The sequence below is a fragment of the Cololabis saira genome, chromosome 2 (assembly GCF_033807715.1).
Source record: "Cololabis saira isolate AMF1-May2022 chromosome 2, fColSai1.1, whole genome shotgun sequence".
Taxonomy (NCBI): domain Eukaryota; kingdom Metazoa; phylum Chordata; class Actinopteri; order Beloniformes; family Belonidae; genus Cololabis; species Cololabis saira.
This window is the reverse complement of record NC_084588.1, coordinates 48,717,674-48,732,290: the sequence shown is the minus strand read 5'-3', so window position 1 is coordinate 48,732,290 and position 14,617 is coordinate 48,717,674. Positions and strand designations below refer to the sequence as shown.

At 42.5% G+C, this 14,617-nt stretch overlaps 1 protein-coding gene across 2 annotated transcripts in view; it reads left to right on the top strand.

Annotated features, from left to right (window-relative positions):
- The window catches only part of adamts18 (ADAM metallopeptidase with thrombospondin type 1 motif, 18), a 138,242-nt gene that overhangs the window by 44,079 nt on the left and 79,546 nt on the right, over window positions 1-14,617 (top strand). For both annotated transcript variants that reach the window (XM_061746732.1, XM_061746740.1), the window contains 5 exons: window positions 1,922-2,027; window positions 3,199-3,336; window positions 3,421-3,574; window positions 7,502-7,597; window positions 12,088-12,236. In XM_061746732.1, coding sequence (XP_061602716.1) covers window positions 1,922-2,027; window positions 3,199-3,336; window positions 3,421-3,574; window positions 7,502-7,597; window positions 12,088-12,236 — 643 coding nt within the window. The remainder of the gene's footprint in view (window positions 1-1,921; window positions 2,028-3,198; window positions 3,337-3,420; window positions 3,575-7,501; window positions 7,598-12,087; window positions 12,237-14,617) is intronic.

The window sequence follows — 14,617 nt, the reverse complement described above, 5'->3', positions numbered from 1 at the left end:
GTTGAACAATGCAGTCGCAAAGAAAAGACTTTCTTTTGCTGCACAATAGAGGTTTGATTTTGTTCCTTCCTGTTCCTCCTTCTCCTCTTCATCTCCCATCAGCGGGATGTGCCATAAGCTTTTGACGCCTACCCTTTTTTGTGAAAAGGTTGGGTGTAATTGGCTTAGGCTTCAGTCTACACCTTTTGGTGCTTGGTTTTTAGTTAAAATTGTATATATATATATATTAGTGCTGTGAGGCGATTAAAAAAATTAATCTAATTAATTACAGGATTTATAATTAATTAATCTAATTAATCACATTTTAATCTCATATCTGCTAAAGGTCCCCAAATAAAGAATTCCAATTCTACGACATTACAAAATTGCAGTGAATGACTAATCAATTAAATACACTAAGAAGAGAAAATTTGAAATCCACATTTTTATTGGTGAAGTATGTTTCATAAATGAAATTCAAAAGAAAAAGCTCAAGCACATCAGCAAACCAATTAGGCCAGGTGCATTATTCAAAAATGCAATGCAAATACAGTTAAATAAATAAAATTCAGAAATAAAATAAGGCTGAGTCTCAAATAGGCACTTAAGCAGACTCTCAATTCAAAATTAAAACTAAAGCTGACTCAATACAGCGATTCAAGTACTAGTACCTGTAACGTTTACATTGGAACTTTTCCGGACATGTTTAGCGTTTAAATGATAATTCAGGCTGGAGCAGCTCCGCTGATAGGAACATTATTTATTACAAAATGTACAAATCACCGCGTTCTTGTTGATAGTCCCGTCTTCTTTCTTTTTATACATAAACTTGTCGTTCAAAGGCTCTAGCAAAGATTTGCTGAGTCGCTCCCCTGAGTCGTCCAGGTCTGTCACTGCTTTGTTAGGCCCCGTTTACACGGAGCAAAAACGGAGGCGTTTTCATGCGTTTTGGCCGTTCGTTTACACGAAAACGGAGGTCAAAGTCACCAAAAACGATCATTTCTGAAAACTCCGGCCAAAGTGGAGATTTGCAAAAACTCTGTCTTCACGTTTGCTTGTAAACAGAGAGAAACTGACATTTAGGCTTCAGATCGTCACATTATGCAACAGAAACGTCACCAGCGTCATGTGTGTTTACAATTTGTTTGGCCACCGTCAATATTTTCTTGTATTTAACCTGTTTTATATTCTAAAGTCACACCTAAAAGTAACTCCACTTCTCTGTCACTCCAAACGAAAGACTCTCGTTCCGTCTTGGAAGTAACTGCAGTCAAGGCTGATTTATGGTTCCGCGTTACACCAACGCAGAGCCTACGGCGTAGGGTACGCGGCGACGCCCACCGTACGTAGGCTACGCCGTCGATTTAATGCGGAACCATATTATTCAGGCTTCACACGTGTCATTTGTTGACGTTTTTTTCCAGGACTCTGATTGGCTAGCATGACTTTACGCTTCTCGTTACACTGCCCCCTGCAGGTTTGGCTGCTCATAGCATCCCTTAACAGCATATTTATGCGGGTTCGTGTAAACTAAGAGATTTTGAAAACGATCTCGTGTAAACGATGGAATTTTTCAAAACGTAGAGGGGGAAATATCCGTTTTTGTAAATACCCGGCTATGTGTAAACGGGGCCTTAGTTTGACTAGCAGCAGGAGGGAAGTGACCTGCCAAGTGGCCTACGGGTCCCTCAATGGGCCAAATTTAAAATAGGCTACTTGTGCATTTTGCCACTCATTTGATTATTTAATTAATTTCGTTAATTTTCATAACGCATTAATTAGCAGTGTAATTAATGAATCTAATTAACGCGCTAAACTGACAGCCCTAATATATATATATATATATATATACCAAAAAATTATATATTTTTTCACCTGTACTTGAAAGGACCAATAAACTAAACTAAAAAACTAAAAACTAAATTAATCTTCATCTCTGCAGGTTTCGCTCCCATCAGCGGGATGTGCAGTAAATACCGGAGCTGCACCATCAACGAGGACACGGGGCTGGGCCTGGCCTTCACCATCGCTCACGAATCTGGACACAAGTGCGTTTCACCAACATCAACACAGCTTCTGCACATCATCAAGTCTGCAAAAAGGAAACAAAAAACATTAAAAAACAACCTTTGACAGATATATTTTACGCTAGACTTAAGAAATAATGTGAGCGATATATCGGACCAGCGGCCCATGACGCTGCATGAAAGAATAACGATGACTGCCAGAGGCAGCGCAGGCCTGTTTGTTTTAAGCGTTGCCATGGGGATTGGAGGCGGAGGAGAAGTGTTTCGTCTTACTTCATTCAGGCAATCTGTCAGAATATCTGTAAATGTCAGTAACCTCAAGTTGTTAAATATTAGCAAATCAACAATGACGCCGCAGCCAAACATATGACATGGTGATGAATAGAAGAGGAAAGAAAGATATATCCTCTAATGTCAGCCCCGTCTTTAAAGTCAGAGAAAATACTGCTGTTGTGTTGACAAATTGACATTTCCTAACTTTCTCACACACTACAGAAGAGTATTAGGGCCAGGCAGGAGAAAAATAAAAATAATATTTTAGAGGAGGAAGATTTTTTTTCATTATGCACTTTGAGAAAAAAGTCGAAATGTTGAGAAAAAAGTCGAAATGTCGAGAAAAAAGTCGAAATGTTGAGATCAATGTCGTAGTACAATTTCGAGAAAAAAGTCGAAATGTTGAGAAGAAAGTCGAAATGTCAAAGAATAATGTTAAAGTACAATTTTGAGAAAAAAGTCTAAATGTATTTCAACTTTATTCTCGAAATTCCGACTTTATTCACGAAATTTCGACTTTATACACGAAATTTCGACTTTATTCTTGAAATTGTATTTCGACATTAATGTCGACATTTCGACTTTTTTTCTTAAAATTGTATTTCAACATTAATCTCGACATTTCGACTTTTTTCTAGAAATTGTATTTCGACATTATTCTCGACATTTCAACTTTTTTCTTCAAATTGTATTTCAACATTGCACAATAAAAAAAAATCGTAATGTCGACATTTCGACTTTTTTCTTGAAATTGTATTTCAACATTATTCTCGACATTTCAACTTTTTTCTTGAAATTGTATTTCAACATGGCACAATAAAAAAAAAATCTTCCCCTCTCAAATATTTTTTCTCCTGCATGGCCCTAGTACGCAATTTTATTATGTTAAAGGTTTTCTCTTATCCCCACTTTTCTGCAGTTTTGGGATGATCCATGATGGGGAAGGGAACCCCTGTCGTAAGACGGAGGGCAACATCATGTCCCCCACGCTGGCGGGGAACAACGGCGTCTTCTCCTGGTCCACCTGCAGCCGGCAGTACCTGAGCCGCTTCCTTGGGTAGGCCTCACCGCCGTCCCCTGGATCAGCCGCCGGGGCCTCGCTGCCCCCCCCTGACTAACCCCGGTGCGTTGTTCTCACCAGAACAGCCCAGGCTTCCTGCCTCGGGGACGAGCCCAAGCAGATCGGCCAGTACAAGTATCCCGAGCAGCTTCCCGGACAGCTGTACGACGCAGACACGCAGTGCAAGTGGCAGTTCGGCTCCAAGACCAAACTGTGCAGCCTGGATTTTGTTAAGGTAGCATTTCCTAACTTTCCTAACACATCTTTGTTTGACTTTCAATGCTCCACTATGTTTGTTGTTTTTAAGTCATGACTAAACCTGAACGATTTAGGTTTTTTTTAGTGAGTCGAGTGTCCTTGAATCTCTCCAATACTGAGCAGAATACAAAGTTAGCATGAACCATAATATATCCATAATATCCCACCATATCGTACATCCCTGTGACCAATAGGGAGGCCAGATATTTACTGCCAGACCAGATGAACCATGATCTCTAGGAATAATCTTCTCCCAGGCTACCAGGGGTCGTTCTAAGATTATACATTAATTTTGCTGCATTTATTTTATTAATGAGGTAATACTTTTCCAGAGGTTGTCGTAAAGAATTTTTTACGACTTCCGATGCTCGGCTCAGCAGTTTTTCCAAATGTTCACCATTATTTATGAACACTTATGGTTTTATTCACTTATATTTATTTACTGGATTTAGCCAGGGTCTGTATGTAACGATGGGCGGAGCCTGACGGGAACACGCCCACTGCACGTCAGTCAAAGTTAGCAGATGTTTTTCGATCCCCACCGAAACATCTGTAAAGCTGCCGTCAGACATGAACAGCTGGATGTACCGCTTGGACTTGACGCCGAAACAAAAAAAATTACCATGTTTGGCCGACGCTGGGTTCGTGAAAGCGGACGGTTGCGACTGTCAATCAATCACATTACAAATACATTTAATACTTTATATAAAATCACCTGGTGTGGTACAAAAACAATCCACCCCCGCAGAATTGTCATGGGTGAGAAATCAAACCATTCAGGCCAACATTTGTTTTGTTTTTTGCCTTGCCTTGTTTTTTTAACAAGGCAAGGCAAGGCAGGGCAAGGAAAAGGGAAAGGGAGGGAAGGGAAGGAAGGGCAAGGTTAGGCAAGGCAAGGCAAGGGAAGGGAGGGGAAAGGAATGGAGGGCAAGGCAAGTTTAGGGAAGGGAAGGGAGGGGAAAGGAAGGGAGGTCAAGGTTAGGGAAGGGAGGGCAGGGCAAGGGAAGGGAAGGGAGGGGAAAGGAAGTGAGGGCAAGGCAAGGGAAGGAAAGGCAGGGCAAGGTAAGGAAGGGCCAGGCAAGGTTAGGGAAGGGAGGGGAACAGAAGGGAGGGCAAGGCAAGGTTAGGGAAGGGAGGGCAGGGCAAGGGAAGGGAGGGGAAAGGAAGGGAGGGCAAGGCAAAAGTAGGGAAGGGAAGGGAAAGGAGGGCAAGGCTAGGCAAGGTAAGGCAAGGGAAGGGAAGGGAGGGGAGGGGGAAGGAAGGGAGGGCAAGGTTAGGGAAGGGAGGGCAGGGCAAGGGAAGGGAGGGGAAAGGAAGTGAGGGCAAGGCAAGGGAAGGAAAGGCAGGGCAAGGTAAGGAAGGGCAAGGCAAGGTTAGGGAAGGGAGGGGAAAGGAAGGGAGGGCAAGGTTAGGGAAGGGAAGGGAGGGCAGGGCAAGGCAAGGTTAGGCAGGGCAAGGCAAGGTTAGGGAAGGGAGGGCAAGGCAAGGGAAGGGAGGGGAAAGGAAGGGAGGGCAAGACAAGGCAAGGGAAGGGAAGGGAGGGAAAAGGAAGGGAGGGCAAGGCAAGGGAAGGGAGGGCAAGGGAAGGAAAGGTAAGGCAGGGCAAGGCAAGGTTAGGGAAGGGAAGGGAGGGGAAGGAAGGGAGGGCAAGGTAAGGCAGGGCAGGGCAAGGCAGGGCAATACAGGGCAAGGCAAGGGAAGAGAGGGCAAGGCAGGGCAAGACAGGGAAAGGCTAGGCAGGGCAAGGGAAGCCAAGGCAAAGCAAGTTTATTTTATTAGCACAATTCAACAACAAGGTGCTTTACAGAGACATTAAAACATCACATAGTTAAAATAAAAAGCACAATATAAAATGTAAAACTAAAAAGAAAGAAATAATAACAATTTAAAAATCACTAGTTCAAACATGATCCATGTGGAAGTTAGACGGTCGGTGTTTGGTCTCAGCTAATTGTTAGCATTCTGATTGTCCTGTTTTTTATGGACCAGTAATCTTCACCCATTTACTATTTATGTTTCTCCTCTCCTGCGCCGAGCCTCCGGTAATGAGGCGGGGGGGTGAAACGCTTCTCCACTGCGCTAATGATCCACTGCCATACAGGCTTTTTATTAACTGGACTGATTTTTGCACAGAAACCTGAAACCTCCCACATTTGAACCTCCAATAAAGTGCATTTCAGTCCTTTAACCGCCCCCCCTCCAACACAACCACGCCCAGAGTTATTATTGTCTTGATGTAATGCTTTTGTGCTCGGCGCATTCAGAGATGTTCATTCACATGTAAATGTTTAAAACACAGCCTCTTCTTTCACGACGCTGCTGGGAAAATGACTTTCCAGATACTATATTGATGGATTAGTTCACACGGCGTCACCTCGGCCGCTCACCACCTCCCCGGATCGCGGTGTTTCCCCAACAGAGGATCAAACACCTCGTCTGCGGCGGTGCGACCCGTGTTCGGGGCGGTGGGAGGTAAATTAACCTGCCGGCTGATTAACAGCTCGGGGCAGTCCTTCACACATGTTCGCCCCTTTTTATTTGCCTTGTCCTTCAGAAAGCTGGCACTTCTGTCACCCACCTGCTCGATGCCCAAGAGACAGATATAATAATAATAATAATAATAATAATAATAATAATAATAATAATAATAATAATAGTAATAATAATACATTTAATTTGTTAGGCGCCTTTCATGGCACTCAAGGTCACCGTACAACAATCAAAATACAAAAAACACAATTTAAACAATAGAGAACAGCAAAGTTTGCAGCAGAATGCAAAAGACCACGTAAGTTGTAGTCTTAAAGAAAAATAATATGATTCCAAACTAAAACTTCTACAAATATCTGTTTTATTTAAGTACGAACAAGTACAAGTACAACTTCTTAAGTCCATAACCCCATGCACCACGTACTTTATACCTCTACTCTGCACTTTATAGCTGTGACACTTTACATAGACACTTTCACTTTAGCCTGCTGCTTTAACTTATAACAGTAACTTATAAACTATAAATGTAAAAATACTATGAAATGTGTTAAGTGGTTGGTTGTATCATCGTGATATTGGTTATATTATTGTACTTTTGTATTTTTTTAACTGAACATTGTATTACTCTTAAACTTGCTTGTTTTTATATATATATATATATATATATATATATATATATTCTAGCCGGGGGGACTGCCAATGGGAATTAGCCAATAGGCTACATTTGGGTGCATCTGCTTTTATTTTTGTAAAATGCATAATGATGTGCACTGTCCCTCCTTATCAAATAAAATAAATTGAAATTGAAATAATTTTGGGTAAAATATGAAAAAAGAAAAAAGACAAAACAGAAACAAATATTCGGACACCGGCACTAAAAACTGGATGTCTATATTATATATATTACTAAATACCACGTTTATCAAAAGATTTGGTTGCTGTCATTGTTTTTGCTGTAAATTACATTTTAGTCTTTTATTTAGAAACATAATCAGAAGATTATTTCAGATAACAGTTGTGCAGGAGGACAGAGCATGAAACCGTGGAGTCGTGTCTCCTGCCCCGTCCCTCGTCCCCCCGGGCTTTGCCTCATCGCCAGCTGGGCGGGCTGCCAGCCCCGATCCGGCTCCTCCCCTTGGCTCGGTCGCTCGCTCTGTCTCTGTTTTGTGGGGTCAGATGACACATACAATTATAGCCTTTTTCATTAAAGAAATGCAGTGATTAGATTTGACACAGAGGCTTTGTGCCGGAGCCTATCTGAGGGTTTATCGAGCGGCTTGATGGTGGTCCTGGCTATAAGCAGGGCCCCGGCTGATTATGAGAGGGGGGGGAAAGGAGGGAGAAATCAAACTGATGACAACTAAACTCCTTTATTTATAAACTTGTGATTGTGTGTGTGTGTCATGTTTGACAGGACATATGCAAGTCGCTGTGGTGCCACCGCTCAGGACACCGATGCGAGACCAAGTTCATGCCGGCTGCAGAGGGAACCAGCTGTGGTCCGGACATGGTGAGACCCGAGCTGTCAGACCTGGGCCTGCTGGTTTTCACAGCATCATAACTCTAAAATGGGACAGAAGATATCATAACAAACTAACAGGAGTAGTATTATTAATTGGAAAGCTGGTTTACAGTAAAGAACTCAACATATATGCAAACACACCTTCAACAGGTGTTTAAGGCAAGGCGAGTTTATTTGTAAAGCACAATTCAACACCAGGTCATTCAAAGTGCTTTACATCAACATTAAAAGCGGCAAGACACAATTAAACAGTAAATGACAAATAAAATAAAATAAAATGATAAGAATAGAGGTAAAATAGAGTAGTAGAGTACAGCAGGTACATCTCATTCTTACAATGGCAAGAATTACGTCTATACGGTCAAATACGGTGGCCGAAACGCTGCAAATAAAAAGAAACACCGCTGCAAATAAAATAAACGCTTTGCAAATATAAAGAAACGCCGCTGCAAATAAAAAAAACAACGCAAATAAAAAAGCCACAACGGAAGTGAATTACTGGGGACTATTTTTGCTGATGCACCAGTGTTTTTTACGCGAGAGGAGAAAAAGAAGACGAAGAGGACGTAAGTGAAAAGGAAGAAATAAGAAGAGCGAGGAATAAGAAGAACAACGAAGGAGAAAATAAGTGAAAAGGTTAGTGTTCAACGTCGCTACATGTAATTTTTAATGTGCAACACCGGTGCATCGGCAAAAATAGTCCCCGGTAATTCACTTCCGTTGTGGCTTTTTTATTTGCGTTGTTTTTTAATTTTATTTGCAGCGGGGTTTCTTTTTGTTTGCAGCGTTTCTTTTATTTGCAGCGGGGTTTCTTTTTGTTTGCAGCGTTTATTTTATTTGCTAAGCGTTTATTGTATTTGCAGCGGCGTTTGTTTCTGTTTGCAGCGTTACTTTTATTTTCAGCAATGGCGGGTCTCGGCCACCGTAGTCAAAACATACAAAGACCGGATCAAATACAGTATTACAAAAGTAATCTGTAACAATTTGTACGGTGAATTAAACCAATTTGACAATTCTATGCCCCAATGCCTGTTTCCAGGTCTTATTTCACACAACTAAAGGTCACAGTTATCATGCAGCACGTTTTCTAAACATGTCACAAAGTGCAGCAGCTAAAAATGATTATAAACTCAAGTAAGACAAATTAATCAAAGATAAAATACTACAAAATCACTAAAATCGGTGCAGCTAGTCGTCTTTTCCTCATGCTTATGTCTTAGCCTATCCATGTCAGAGTGCAGTAGTTGCAGTTACGAGCTCGAGCGGCGTCTGGACTGGATCACATTCTTTATATCGTTGAAGGCGGAATTTGCTTGAGTCGTGCTGAAGCCAAGAGTTTCAACATCACAACGTTTCCGTTGGGGTGCAGCTTCAGTCTTTCTCAGATCTGTTGGGGGAAAAAGGTCCAGACTGAGCGGAATCCATCACCATCAGAACATAGTTTATGTGATGGATGTTGAATAAGATGTTTCCTCAAAGCAGACACAAACCTCTAAAGAAAAATAGCTTTCTGTCTTCAAGAGGAACATGTGAGGAGACGTGTGTTACTAATGTTTTGGAAATAACGACATTACAGGGCATTAAAGGACATCGAAGGACATTAAAGGACATTAAAGGTCATTGAAGGACATTGAATGACATCAAAAGACATTAAAGGATATTGAAGGACACTGAAGAACATTGAAAGACATTGAAAGACATTAAATGACATTAAAGGACATGGAAGGACATGGAAGAACATTAAGGGATTAAAGGATAGCGGATTCAGCCCAGATGTTGTACACTAATAATGTTGAAACAGTTTTTGAGACTTCAAACTGAAAATAACCCGTTAAAAATAGTTAAAGGAGCATGAGGCTCCTTCTAAGAAATGAGACTCTCTAGCGCCACCCTTCACCACGACGGCCGTTGGGGGTACTGCAGCCAACAGTGAAGCCGGCACGGGAGAACGGGGAGAACGTGCATGCAGCGTCATGTGACGTCACATCCGCAGGACAGCGCGGGAAACTCGGACCCAGCACTGTAGCACATTTTGCAGCACACAGACTGTTCAAGGCAACGGAGAGATACACTAGAACAGTGATTCCCAACCTTTTTTCCTTGTCCCCCCTACTTGTGTCTAAGACCAGCCAGGCCCCCCGACCCGTACGTACTAGCACCAAAATAATCTTTATTTGAAAAAATTAACATTAATTATGTTTTTTGATACATTTCTCTTTGGTTTACTCTATACATATGACTTTGTTTTTTCTCCAATGTCACCAATGTATAAAATACGCACAAAAGGACATAAAAGGACATAAAAATATTTCTGAAAAATGTCTCTTTTAATATGAGACCAAATTTTTTTAAACATTTTTCTTTAAAAACCTTTTGGAGTAAATTAAATGTTGAGTAATGATATAATAATAAGGAATGAAATCATTTCCTGTGTTTTCAATTCAATTCAATTCAATTTTATTTATATAGCGTCTAATACAACAGATGTTGTCTCTAGACGCTTTCCAGAGATCCAGAACATGAACATGAACATAAACATAAACATAAACATAAACCCCCGAGCAATTATTACATAAACAATGGCAGGTTAAAACTCCCATAGTGGGAGAAAAACCTTAAGCCAAACAGTGGCAAGGAAAAACTCCCCTTTAGGAGGGAAGAAACCTTGAGCAGGACCAGGATCATAAGGGGGGACCCTCCTGCCGAAGGCCAGACTGGGGGAGTCAGGGACGTCGACAGCACACAGCAGGCAGGTGGAAGCAGCAGCGGTCAATGTTTGTCACTGTGTGTCACTAGTGTATAAAAAACCCAAAAAATATTCAAGACATTCATAAATTGTTCCTAACAATGTCTTAAGAATGACTCGCAAATAATAATATACAACTAATAATAATTTTTACAATTGCATAATTTCAAAGCAGACAAAGTTTTGCGCCCCCCCCAGAGATCTCTGGCGCCCCCCCAGGGGGGGCCCGGACCCCAGGTTGGGAGACACTGCACTAGAGGGCTCATTCTTTTATGTTTGGAACGCTTCATCTGACATTATTACTAGAAAACTTAAAACGTTTACAAATTTTTTTCATAAATCCTGCCTCAAGCTCCTTTAACAAGCAGGACCAAAATGGAGACACAGAGAAGGAAAGGGGAGAATAATTAGTCATGTATAAATATTGATATTCAACTTTACCATTATGATCAAAAGTTTCCGTCACTCTTAGCGAGAGCTTTGATCAGGCTTGACATCTGAGGTGATATCTGGGTTTGTGCTGATGAACTGAAGCGAGAGGAGAATAAGAATGAGCTCTTGTACTCTACCAAAGCTTCGTCCCACTGCTGCACGTTTCTAACAGTGTTTCCTCGTCTGTGCCAAGACGGGAAAGAGTGATCCTCCGCAGACCTCACGTCCGTCGTGGATGTAAATGCACAAACACGTAAACATTTGGAAAAGAGGACGAAGTTGCAACAAACCACTTGTTGAACGTGGAGCTGAAGCGCCGCCGTGGAGCGGTTTTGTGTCGAAGCTGCACTTTGCAACAGCTGCTTCGCGTCGCGGCCGGCTGAACTCCGGGACCTGCTTCCTCCCGTCTGACCCCGGTTTTCCTGAACTCTGACAACTGCAGACACGGGTTCATCCGGGCCGCGTGGCTCCTGCAGCTTTATTTAACCCTTTACTGAGCCGCCGGCCTCAGGCCTCGGCTCTCATATCACCTGCCTAAAGTTGCTTTCGTCAACGAAAATTATGAATAAATATCGTCGTCAACGAACCTTCATCACCTGAGGAAAACGAGACGAGATGCAACGAAAAGGCTGGTACGGAAGAGTATTAGGGCCATGCAGGAGAAAATATTTGAGAGGGGAATATTTTTTTTTATTGTGCACTTTGAGAAAAAAGTTTAAATGTTGAGAAAAAAGTTAAAATGTCAAGATTAATGTTTTTTTTTTTTTTTAAGATTTTTTTGGGCTCCAGTGGCCCTTTATTGAGATGCAGACTGGAAAGGGGTAGAGAGAGAACGGGGAAGACACGCAGCAAAGGTGCGCGGGCTGGATTCGAACCCGCGACCGCTGCAGGAGGACTGTAGCCTCAGTATATGAGCTGCCGCTTAACCCACTGCGCCACCGAGCGGCCCAAAATGTTGAGATTAATGTTGAAATACAATTTAAGCTTAACCCAAAGACAAACTAAAATTGAAACAGGCTGACAGAAAAGTTCAGTTTGTTAGTTTGGTTTCTCTCCTTTGCCTCAGCTGGAAGAAGCTTTTTATTACAAGATCGAGGAGTGATGGTGGTGTATGTGAGATTATATAATTAGGTAAGGGTGTGTTGCACAATAGAAGAGTGTGTGTGTGTCCAGGTGTGGTGCTGGGAATTTTTCTCCAAACCATGACGCCGAGGCAAGACAGCCGGGCACTGATGAAAGAAAAGAAGTGTTTTTTTTTTGTTCTTCTGTTTCATTTCCTTGTTTCTATTGTTTCCTCCAGTGGTGTCGGAGGGGCCAGTGTGTGAAACACGGGGACCTCGGCCCCAGGGCCGTCCACGGCCAGTGGTCGGCCTGGTCCCACTGGTCCGACTGCTCCCGGACCTGCGGAGGGGGGGTCATGCACCGGGAGAGATCCTGCAGCAGCCCCAGGTACCTGAACACACCTGAACACACCATGAATGCACCTGTACACACCTGTACACACACCTGAACACACATGAACACACATGAACACACTGGCCACGGTTACATGATGTTTTTTAATTCGGAATTAATTATTTTGAATTAAATAATTCCGAATTAAACTATTTTCCTTTGAGTTTACATGGAAATAGTAATTCTGAATTGAGGTTTACATGGAAAACACGTTTGATCGGCTTTATCCAATTCCTCTTCAGGTCTGGGGTTGGGAAGGTTCTGATTGGATAGGGGGGGGACCGGAAGTTAAACTACGGGAAGAAAAACAAACTTAGCCGCTACAACTTTGAAAAGCTCACAATTTTGATGTTTCCTGTTTCCATCTGTTCTTTTAATTATTTCCAGGTCCTCTAAGCTATTTATTAAATAAATGGTCTCTGCTCTTGACCAGCGTTTACTGCGTGCTGCATCTTGAAACTTTGTTTGGAAAACAAGCCCAGCACGGAATATAAGCGTCATGGAGACAGACGGGCGAGGGAACGAGCAGAAAGAAAGACCGGAATTAATTTAAAGAGGAATGAGTGTATACATGATCGCGTAATTACTCTATTCGGATTTAAAATCGGAATAAACAAGCCACTTACTTCGGAATTACCGGTAAGTTTAATTCGGAATGGCCATTTTCATTCGTAATTAGGTGTTTACATGGTCATTTTTACTCATTTTAAATTATCATTAATTCTGAATTAAAGAGGAATTAAACTTCCCATGTAAACGCCCTGACTGATGCATCACCTCCAGGCTCGTGCTTCAGGTCAGATTCAGCCGCCGAGCAGTCGACCGTCTGATTCATGTTGTCACGCAGCAGACGGTCAAACTGTTGCATTGTGGGCCAGGAGGAACTTCTGAAGCCCTTCGGTCCCAAAAGCCTTGCTTTCTTTCTGAACACCTGAACGAGCTTCATGCCAGACTTCTGTCAGCGCAACACACACACACACACACACACACACACACACACACACACACACACACACACACACACACACACACACACACACACACACACACACACACACACACACACACTCAGCCAAGCATGCGGTGATAACAGCCCTCATCTGTCAGGCTGACGGCCCAGACAGACAGACGGATTACCCCCCCCCCCCCCCGTCCTAATAGCATCCTCTCTTCTCTGGGAGCTGCCAGGAAAGTGGGCTGTTGTCCAGCGTCGCTCCTCGCTCGCTCACCGGGGGATTCACCTCCGCGCTCAGACCCGGGTCTGACAGGCCGTATCTCTCTCTGAGCACCGACCTGTGTGCATGTCAATACAAGCGCAACAGATCCTGGCGTCTAATGCGTTTCACAACAGACCTGCAGCCCCCGGAGCTTCATCAAAAGCTCTTTAACTGCTTTAATTTTCATGCAAGTTGACCTTGTGGCGCTTTTCCACCAGTACCTACTCAGCTCGGCTCTCCTCCACTCGGTTTGGTTCTTTTCCACCAGGGGTCCAACGTGCCGAGTAGATACTTTACTCCACGGGCCTCATTTATCAACCGTTTGTAGAAAAAGTTCTAAATTCTGTCGTAGAAATGAAATTTAGAATGTGTGTAAGTACAAAAAAATCCGGATTTATCAAACGTGCGGACACCAGTCGTACGCACATCAGTGATGATAAATCCCACCTGTTCTTAACTGCCATGCTCGTGCACGGTTACCGTCATTTGCATTCAGAAACGCCTCCAATTGACCATATATGGTAGCAACAACAGCTCCCGGTTGGAGGTTTTCAAACTTTATTGAACAAAATTCTGTAGAGTTTACAACAAAAGGCAAATGAAACAAAATAATCAATTATCTACAGATATTCAACATTTGGGGGGATGGAGAGCAAAAAAAAAAGATACATTTACTGACAAGCAATGGGAAGTGTATTAATAAAAATTAAGAAACAAAGACATCGTTTCATATAAGCTTTTGGCAATATCGTTTTTTTCATGCATCAGTTTTAGAATTAAAAAGGGATCTAGACGGGCGATAAAAACATTAAAAAGCATCGCCGCTTGAAGCTTCTCTTACTCTCATTTTTTAACTTGATATTGAACACAAGCCACAGACCCAGCAGCACATCTATCATCTCCTCCAGGTTCTACATCTTTAGTGTTGTTGTCTTCTTCATTTAGATACACAATCAAATACATCACAGCAGCTTCTCCAACCTCCTACTTCTTCAGGTGCTGAATTTTAATGGAAAAGAAACCAGGACAAGTTGAGATGAGAAGAGCCAGGTAGGTTCTAGTGGAAAAGTGCCATAAGTATTGAGGGAAATAACGCTCTACTCAGATGACCCAGCTTTCCACCAGTCCCTAAATGCACCGCGTACGGACGAATCTGTT